The sequence below is a fragment of the Centropristis striata genome, chromosome 22 (genome assembly GCF_030273125.1).
Source record: "Centropristis striata isolate RG_2023a ecotype Rhode Island chromosome 22, C.striata_1.0, whole genome shotgun sequence".
Classification (NCBI taxonomy): Eukaryota; Metazoa; Chordata; class Actinopteri; order Perciformes; family Serranidae; genus Centropristis; species Centropristis striata.
Window position 1 is genome coordinate 5852829 of NC_081538.1, and position 10470 is coordinate 5863298.

General features: G+C 38.0%; 1 protein-coding gene across 1 annotated transcript; it reads left to right on the top strand.

The window, feature by feature from the left end:
• Nucleotides 1–31: 31 nt before the first annotated feature.
• Nucleotides 32–7579, top strand: LOC131960463 (zinc finger protein 260-like). The gene is made up of 8 exons (XM_059325692.1): nucleotides 32–130; nucleotides 3013–3215; nucleotides 3431–3535; nucleotides 3782–3877; nucleotides 3972–4082; nucleotides 4633–4750; nucleotides 5072–5365; nucleotides 6281–7579. Exons 1-8 carry the CDS (start codon nucleotides 121–123, stop codon nucleotides 7159–7161), a joined length of 1818 nt encoding a protein of 605 aa, XP_059181675.1. The 5' UTR covers nucleotides 32–120; the 3' UTR covers nucleotides 7162–7579.
• The last annotated feature ends 2891 nt before the right edge of the window (nucleotides 7580–10470 follow it).

Here is a 10470-nt window from a genome sequence, read left to right on the forward strand (position 1 = left end):
TTATAGAATAAAACCGCAGAAACGTTCAAGGTGACTGACAAGCTCTCAACTCTGCTACTAGCTTAATAACTAGCTACAACGGATAGCAAAGCTAGGCTAGCTAGCTAACGCGCTCCTGCAATGAGAACAGGTCTGTATCCAACTACACTGGGTAACGGAATGCTTACACTAACGATAACGAGAATTATCTGAGAGCAAACATTAATTTTATAACGTTAACCGATTTTATAGTAATTGTGCTTAACCACGTTTGAGCTAAATTATCATTAAGTATCGATAAAATCAGAGGAGTTGGGGTTGTTATACTACCACTTGAGCAAACAGCGCCCCCTATCTGTCAGGAAAATACAAGAGTGGCGGCGACCAGGGGCCGGATCCATTATATTTATATACAGTCTATGGATCCACCACATTGTTCTTAACCCTCCTGTTATGTTGCGGGTCAAGGAAGGAAGAAGAGGGAAGGATGCAAAGGGAAGTAAAAAAGGATGGAGGAAAGAAGGAAGGAAGGATAGAGGAAGGAAAGAAGAGAGGAGGAAAAGGAGAAAGAATGGAAAGGAGAGAGAAAGGAAGGAGGATGGAGGAAAGAAAGGGGAGGAGGAGAAGAAAGGAAGGAAAAAATAAAGAAGGGGGGAGAAAAGGAGGGAGGCAGGAAGGAAAGAGGGCAGAAAGGAAGGAGGAAGGAAAGAAAGAAAGAAAGAAGGAAGGAGGGAGAAAAGGAGGGAGGCAGGAAGGAAAGAGGGCAGAAAGGAGGGTGGAAGGAAGGAAAGAGGGCAGAAAGGAAGGAGGAAAGAAAGAAAGAAAGAAAGGAGGGAAGGAAAGGGGGGGCGAGGAAAGGGAAGAAGGAAGGAGGATAGAGGAAGGAATGGAGGTGGGAGGGATGAAAGAAGGAAGGAAGGAGGAAAGGAGAGGAAATCAGGAGGAAGGAAAGAAGAGAGAAAGTAAAGGAGATAGCGGAAGGAGGAAAGAAAAGAAGGGAAGGAGGGAGGAAAGGAAGGAAAGAAAGAAAGGGGGGCGAGGGAAGGAAAGAAGGAAGGAAGGAGGAAAGAAGAGAGGAAGGCAGGAGGAGGGAGGAAAGAAGGAATAGTCAAAACAGATTGGGTCAATTTGACCCGGAAGGACGACAGGAGGGTTAAGACAAAACATAAGAGAATTCTTAAGAAAAAAAAAAAGGATGTTCCTAAGAATGTTCTTAAATGCTATTCGCCATTTTTTTCTTAAGAGTTGTTGTATGTCTTAGGAACTTATTAGTTTTCTCACTTAGGAAGTTCTTAGATTTTTAATTTAAGATTACTTGTATGATTCCTCGTGATTAATGAAGTAGTATCAAACACAACAACTGCCACTGTGATTTACTAAGAGTACATTGTAGTGTAATCTAGGAACAGGCCTGAAAGGACATTTCAATTATATGTCAACTGCCAAAATAAGCTTTATTTGATACATTCAGAAAAAAACTACTCTGACATTCAATTAACAGAATTTGTTAACACATTGTCTAGGGCCAAACTAAATATTAAAGAAATCAAATAAATGTCATACAAATAAGACTGCTGAGGGCTTCGCTTAAAGTTGCGAAGAAATTTGAGAAGAAATCTAAGAACTTTGTTTTCAAGAATCTCATTTGTTCTCAAATTCTATCTTAGGAAAAAACGTAAGAAGAAAGTTTAAAAAAAACCCTAAAGAAAAGATAAGAATTTCTTCATGAATACCAAATCTTTTCACCACAACCTCACCCATATGACCTAATAATAATTGTTTCTTTTTGGTTCAAAATGTTGATCCAGTAAGTCAGAATAAAAAATCAAAGAAAAACCAACATAAGTGTGATCTTGTGATTGTGTGTCATTTTTTTTTGTCATTTGTGACTTTTGTTGTCTTTTTTTTCTCGCTTTTTTGTGTCTTTTTGGTCATTTTAGTCATTTTTTGTCTTTTTTTGTCATTTTATGACTTTTTTTTGTCCTTTAGTCCAACATAAAATGTGTTTTTCAATCAATTTTTTACTTTCAAAACACTATCATGCTCAGAATTTGAAATGTTGCAAATATAACATATAAGAGGGTTACATACAGTTCTATCATTTTATACAAAATATATTTGACCAATTTTACTTGGTATATCATCATCAAACTGAAACTGGCCTCATGGAGTTTACAGAACTTTAGAGGTAAATTTACAGTAGGGCTCCACGCTGCTTTGTTTTCTAGTCTGGATGTGATGAAGAAGTCATGCTTTGGAGCTTTTGGTGACTCCAGAGGGTTAATAATAACTTTGTTTATATAGCACCTTTCCTACATAAAACACCATGCAAATGCTTCACAGTATGGCATTAACAACAAAACACAATTAAACTTTAATAAAAAATAAATAACACAAGATTCAGGTCTTTATGAGGCACATCAGTGGACCAGGCAAGTCCCATTCGTTAATCTTGTCAAACTTAAAAAAAAAATACTGCATGCACTTCTTGACAAGTTAATTATCTTCATTATATATGCCTTAATTAAACGTCAATGATTTTAGATTCCAGCTTTCCATCACACTTAAATTATTACAGCCCAAAAGAACACTGAAATCCATAGAAGTTTTTGTGAATGGATAAAAAATGAATATGCAAGTTGCTGTTTTGACAATCATTTAATAATTTAAGCCATTTATCAAGTTAAAACACCACACATTATCTGGTTCCAGCTTCTCTGATGGGTGGATTTGGGTTTGTTTTTTTTAACTTTGAATGACTTAATGATGAATTGAATACTTGAGAAAATAATGGTCAGACTAATGGTTATAATACTTTACCATTTCCCATGAAATAATAATTGATTACAGCCATATAAGTTAAATTGAGCGCAGTTATTGGTGTAAATGTCCCTTATTACAGAGTAGGGTGTGGTTGAACGTCTCTGAAGTTATAATATTACTGTGAAGATGCTACTGAGTGATGAATATAATATTGCTGTGCAGGAATATAGTTGAAGTTTTCTTTTTTCCTCTGCTTGCATCTCCTGTCAGGTCGTCAGCTCCCTCTGTCTTCGCTGCACCTCCTGGTTCCTCCACTGAGGCTGATGTCAGCCTGTATGTGGCAGGTGGCCCAGGAGAGAAATGTAGACCAGTATGACAAACTGGTAGAATTCATCATGTTGGTGACAGAGATGGTCCCAGAGCTGCTGAACTACAAACAGAAGACTCAGCTCGTCCTGGGTCTGAGAGCAAGGGTGAGTGTGGGTATTGATTTGTGGCCTTTTTTCATGTCTATTTTAGCTTGTATTATTAAGGTAAGAGTGCCAAGAGATAAAAAGGTGCCCCTCCAAAGTAAAGCTCATTTTTCTACCACAAGAATACTTCTTCCGTTTTCTAGTCTGTCAGTATTATTTTGTGAGTATTATTTTAAAAGTTAAGTATAACTAAGGTGTGAATTTGTATTTTTCAGCTCATCCTTGAATCCTTAAAGAGGATGGATAAGGTTGACTGTGAAGCTATCCACGATTATCTAAACAGTTTCCAACAGAAAACACCAAACTACATACATGAAGAGGTGGGCAATGTTAATGACAGGATGTTTTACATGAGGAAAAATGTCACAGATGTCAAACAGAACAGATGTCTGACACAGAAAGACGAGTAGTAATAGTAGTATTTAGGTGTTGCTTGCCGTGAAATATTTTTACAAACAGATGTAGATACAGAAATGTATATGCTTATTATTTGAAGTAGGAGAGACATTTAAATGTGAATCTGATAATTAATGCATGTAAATATACTTACCTGGGCTTCCTGACAGGATCCAGATGGAGAGGTGGAGACATCAAAGTCAGCATTCATAGAGCTGGTTCAAACATTACTGACAGACCAAACTGAAAAGGAGGCATTTTTCAAGGTGAGTTATTCAATATTTAAAGCCATTAATATATGCATCTACCTATACATTTGATAGTCTACATAATGATGTTTCTATCTTTTTCCTGTCAAAGGAGGTCTTCCCAGTCCAGTATGGAGCTCGTTTTGATACAGCGCTGCAGATCCTGGTGTGGGAGTTCTTCTACCGACTGGAAGAGTTCCTCCCAGTACCAAGTTTTTCACAGGTAGGCAGCAGGGTGAAGATAAACTGACCTTTGAACCATTCGATGCTGGCTGAATAATTATATCCAAGTAATGAGTTCTTAGACAGCCACGTGCCAACACATATTATAAGTGTTTTGTTCCACAAAGTAAAGAATGATTTTGTAATATACATGGTAATTGTATTTATGTTTATAATATTTATATATATATATATAGTAATTTACAATATACATGTATATGTATTCACAATGTAATATAAATTGTTTATAGTATATGTATATATATAATTATTTATAATATTTGTATGTGACTATATTGATTATTCATATATGTATGTATATACTGACCCGTTAAGGGGTAGGACTAGATACGTTTTTTTACTTCTTCCTATCCCCTTTTGTTTTTTATTTATTCATCTATTAATATTTAAACTTGTTTTTTTATTGCTTACATGTTCGAAATAAAGACAATCAATCAATCAATCAATCAATCAATCAATCAATCAATGACCTTGGTAGATAAATATGGGATGGGCCTTCCGTTTAAAATCCTCCCCTTCATCTTTTCCAGGTGTTCTCCATGTTTAACGTTTCTTCCCTTGACTATGAGTTTGAGCAATTTGTCTCTGACCCTGAAGACCTGAGGAGGATTTTGCAGCAACAACAGGAGCGGACAAAGCTGACTAAAAGTAAGAATCTGTTAACATTTGGTATTTTGAATCTGCCAATTACAGTCAAGGTGCAATTACCATGGAAGCTAAAATGACACTGACTTTAACTGGGATTATCTATTTATTGTTAAATTCGTTAAATAATTAGTGAGTGAAAATGTGGTATCAGTGCACCCATGCTATGGAGGAAAGAATGAATATACTGAGGGTTTTTTTGAGTTGTAAATTTATAAATGACAACCGGTAAAGAATTTCAATATTCCCAAATTTCTGTATTTAATTTGCCTGACAACCTGAAACACTCTTGAGCCTTTAACACGAATGTTATCATATTTTCAGGTGAGTTTACCTTCATGTCAGACACCATCCTCTGCACGCTTGCATTTAAACATGATTCAGTGGCATCTGAAGATCATACTGGTGAACAAGACAGTGGGAAGTCTCTGGGAGGAAATCATGAAAAGTCGGAACAGAAGACACTGAAGAAAGAAAACAGCTTTATTGCAGAAGACATTTGTGAGGATGATGAAGAGACGGACAACAGTTCCATTGAAACTAATCCAAACTCTCCGCTGCACGAGTACGGGCTGTCACCTCTCTCTTCCTCTCCATGCTCTGAGGCAGGTGACGCTGGTGAGCATCTCTTGCGTCATACATGATTTTCTTTGATTAAACTGGTGTTTTTCATTGAATCATAGGCACAACAATAAGTGTAAGTTTAAGGCTGAGCTCAGTTACTCTGCTTATTACTGGGGATTTCCACCGGACGCGTTACAGCAGCAGCACGTCATCTTAGCGAGCCGGCCGTATACACGCGAGATAACGAGATCACGCGATAATCCTGACCATACGGGAGACCGCAAGATCCCGTGATAAACTTTAAACTCTATTTATACAGTCTATGGATAAACTGTGTGTATAAAGTAAACAACAAAAACCAACTTACTTTGCTTCTCTGAGGTGAAAGATATGTTGATCTGACCATCTATCCTTATAAAAACAATATGTTATGTCATAAATGATTGTATGATCTTCCACTTCAACAATCAGTCTCTTGTCGTCCGTGTCGCCGATCCTCTGAGACCCTTTGATTGATTGATTGCTGATTTGGTGCCCCAGTCATAACATAATGTTGATGTGAAGTAGTTTTAGGCTGCATGAACTGCGTATTGTGTTTTATTTTGAAAGGGGCGGAAGTGTTTTACGCTGATTCTGAGTCGGACTTCCTGTCTGGTGCGATCTGCTCTGTTGAGATTCACGCGAGTTGGCAGCGTCTCGCGGAGAAATAGAAGTCCTACCTAATGCTCGCGTAGAGACGCTGACGCGACGCTGCAGTAACGTTACGCTACGCGCCCGGTGGAAATGCTCTCATTGATTAGAGTGTTACCTATTTGCAACGTTATACGCGACGCTGACGTTACGCTGCAGTAACGCGCCCGGTGGAAATCAGGCTTTAGGCTGTGAAGTCATACTGGGACAAAATCTTCACATGGCATGTTGATTCTGATGGGTTAATTCATCACTAATTCTCTTGTTTCCTGTTCCTAGAAACAGCTGAAGCTGCCATACTTCAAGAAGTAGAGGAACATCTGGATCTGGGGGGAAACAAGGAGTCATCAGAAGAGAGAACGATCCAGTCATTCAACGAGGACACTAACAGCACCAATAAAAACATCTGCCAGAAGTGTGGCAAGACTTTTGCATCTCGTTCCACCTTGAAAAACCATTACGCTGTTCACTCTTTGGTACGGCCGTTCAAGTGCACTCAGTGCGACAAGACATATAAAACCCGTAAAGACTTGAATCATCATTTCCTTATTCATTCCAGCTCTAAAGGCCCGCCTTATGCTTGCAGCCTTTGTGACAAGAGCTACAGTTATAAGGCTTCACTCAAAGTGCATCTGCGTAAGCACAGCGGAGAAAGGCCGTTTGCCTGCTCGTACTGTGACAAAAGATTCCTGACAAATACAATCTTGAAGTCCCACCTCCGCATTCACACCGGGGAGCGCCCGTATGCTTGTACTTTTTGCGACAAAACATTCACACAGTCTTCTCAGTGCATCGTGCATCTCAGGATACACAAGAAAGAGAACCCGTACCTGTGCAGCACATGTGGCAAGTCGTTTCCGAGCTCCGGGGCCTTGCTGGTGCATTCACGCAACCACACAGGGGAGCGGCCTCATCAGTGTGACTTCTGTGGGAAACGTTACGCCACAGCTATACGACTGACAGTACACCGGAGATTCCACACAGGAGAGAGGCCGTATTCTTGCTCAAAATGTGACAAATCATTCCACTGTGGTTCAGGGCTGAAGAGACACATGAGGACACACACGGGAGAGAAACCGTACCAATGTGTCACATGTCACAAGAGGTTTTCTGTGAAATCCAACATGAAAATACACCTCAAAGTCCACAAGAACATCTAGTATACTGAAGGACTGAAGAGACACATGAGGACGCACACGGGAGAGAAACCGTACCAATGTGTCACATGTCACAAGAGGTTTTCTGTGAAATCCAACATGAAAATACACCTCAAAGTCCACAAAAACATCTAGTATACTGTTGTGACTTTACTGAGTGATTAAGCCTAAATCATTCATTTGTCAGAACAAGCTGTTTGGTGCATCTTCCTATCAGTAAATCATGAACTGTATGTAAATACGTATGGAAATATGGACTTGGGACACTCAAATTACATTGTGTGTAATGTGTCTGTAATTGTGTCATTAAATGCATATCATGTATTAAGAGACCATTATTGAAGAGAATAATGTTTGGGATTATCTGAGGTTAAAGACATGACGTTAGTGTTCTGTTAAAGTAATCTCTAAAAAAAAATGTACAGGGTGGGACATTTTACAGCTGAAAAATAAATATTACTAGTCTCTGGTGGACAAATGTTAGAATGCTGCTGGTGGTACATAATCTCCATAGTGGTACATTATCTCCCATAGTATTTCTAAACATCCAAATTAACTTTTGGTGGGATATACAATAGGCAAGCCAAGCCTTCAGCTGTAGTGACATGCTAAGGATTTTGGAATGACTGGAAAGATGCAATTCAATATAACTTACAAAATCAATATAGATCTAAACAATAGCACACTAGACCACTTTCCAAGTCATTATCCTTGTCCATGGTTGTTCTGGTAATGGATATTGACCACTTACTGTTTTTTTTAATGATAAAAATCACAAAAAGTCCTATCCAAAATGAGGCTGCGGCGGTTGGAGTAATGAATCCTAACCACTAGTCTATCAGTAAAACATGGCAATGGGGAAAAATGACAGAAACGTCAATCAAGCAATGAACACCATGTCCCAAAACTGGGTTGTTTAAGTCAATCATCAGCATTGCAAGAATTCTTCTACCAGGAATTGAAACCCAGGCTGGAAGAATGAGGGTGTGTAGATCCTGATAATGTAATACATTCCCGTTAATGTAATAACCCTGTTAATGTAATAAAAATCTGCACTTGAGTCCAGTGAAAATGTAATAAAACCTGATAATGTAATAACTTCCCAATAATGTAATAAAGTGCATTTCCCAATAATGTAATACACTTTTAACCAATAATGTAATAAAGTATAACATTAATGGGAGGTTATTACATTATCAGATTAGCCTTCATTTCGCAAGTCCTGATAATGTAATAACCTCCCATTAATGTAATACTTTATTACATTATTGGTTAAAAGTGTATTACATTATTGGGAAATGCACTTTATTACATTATTGGGAAGATATTACATTATCAGGTTTTATTACATTTTCACTGGACTCAAGTGCAGATTTTTATTACATTAACGGGAATTTATTACATTATCAGGTTCCAAATTCTAGCCACTAGATAATCAGAGAGCTACAGCGATGACATGAGTATAAACCAAACAATTAACACCCTATCATAAAATTGCCTTTGATAACCCAGGGCTGAGTTGTGAGAGAACCAAATCCTATCCAGGAGACCATCAGGAATAGAAGCCACGGGGACAGAGTAGAATGACACAAACCTAAATCATAGCACCCTGTCCACAAACTTGCTTGTTTAAGTAAATGACTAGAATTCCACTGTACCATTCAAAGATGGGAAACCAAGCAGGGCAGCAGCAGTGAGACAACTGAATATTTAACACCAGGCAATTAGGGAACCATATCATAGAAAGCAGTGGTGGGATGTGATGTAAGTATTTACTCAAGTACTGAACATTTTTAGATACTTTTGAGTATTTCCATTTTATGTACCTTTCTACATGGTGAGGCAAATGGTGTTGCTTTTCAAGTTGAGATTTAACATAGAAAACACGATCAATTTAAAGTAATTAGACATTTTTTAAATTAAACCTCATAACAGTATATCAAGTGGTAAATGAGCCCTATCTTTAATAAAAATGCTGCTCACATAAGTGCATCAATATAAATAATCTAATAATATATTCGGAATGTATAACAATCTGACTGGGTCCATTCTGCATAACGAGAACTTTTACTTTTGATGCTGATACTTTTGTACCAAAGTACGTTTTGAAAGCAGGACCTTTTTTATTTGTAGTGGAGTTTTTTCAAATTGTGGTATTAGTACTTTTATTTAAGTAAGGGTTCTGAATACCTTTTCCACCACAGATGAACATAAATTAAGGAATTAACATTCTGTCAAAAATTGGCTTGTTCAAGTAAATGATCAGCATTTCCTGAATTTGAATCGACCCCAAAGCCCAGCAGTGAGTGACTAATTGATTATTTTATTGGTGAGGTGGCTGGATGAGGAAGTGCCAATCAGACTACGTTCTCGCTAGATTTAGCGACTTCTCAGATCCGCCAGCTTACTTTTTTTTTTTTTTGTAATATATTTTATTGATTTCACAAGAACAAACAACGAACCATACAGCACAGACATATATAACCAAACTGCAAAATGAAAAATACACTAATTCACATATATGAATTGCACATCATACAACATACAAAAAATTCACATGGGGACTATACTGAAAAGGGAGAAGAGAGAGAGAAGAAGAAAAAAAAAAAGTATTCTATGACTTATTGATGAAGGTAAAATATGGTCGCCCTTTCTGCAGCAGGTCAACGAGGTCACCAGGAAGGTGATTCAACAGAGGTTGCCAGATACCATAAAATAAGTCGTCATTGCCCTTTAACGAGGCACTGAGGTGTTCCATAGGAAAAGCCTTGAATATTTCCCTGTACCACTGTGTAACTGAAGGGGGTTTGTCTTTAATCCATTGAAACAAAACACATCTCCTCGCCAAAAGAAGCAGCTTGCCCATTAATATAAGCTGTCCAGCGGGTAAAGAGAGCTGCCCCTTATGTATATTCAAAAGAAATAAGATTGGTTCCAGCTTTACTGTTTTATGAAAGATTGAGCTGAGTTCCTTAGCAATATTTTTCCAACATCTGGCTATCAAGGGACATTGCCAAATGCAGTGGTAGTATGTCCCTACCTCTTTTTTACACTTCCCACACAAAGGGGAGATCTGGGGATTTATTTTGTTTAGAAGGTGAGGGGTGCATTGTAGCCTGTGTAGAATTCTGTACTGGCTTTCTCTGAGTCTATTACAAGTAAAAGTTTTCTTTATAGATTCAAAGGCATCTGAGTCCCTACCCCATCCTCCAGCTTACTTTATTTCTAAAATTGTTGCTTACTCCAGTCCAGTCGGTGGCGTATGCATGCACCTCTGGTTTGGTTTCCCAAGGACAAGAAGAAGAAACCAAC

Bases quoted from the DNA above. Each gene is read 5' to 3' on its own strand.
- LOC131960463 (XM_059325692.1), top strand. The intron at 3,216-3,430 runs GTGAGTGTGGGT...TGTATTTTTCAG, and splicing joins TCCTGGGTCTGAGAGCAAGG to CTCATCCTTGAATCCTTAAA. The intron at 3,536-3,781 runs GTGGGCAATGTT...GCTTCCTGACAG, and splicing joins CAAACTACATACATGAAGAG to GATCCAGATGGAGAGGTGGA.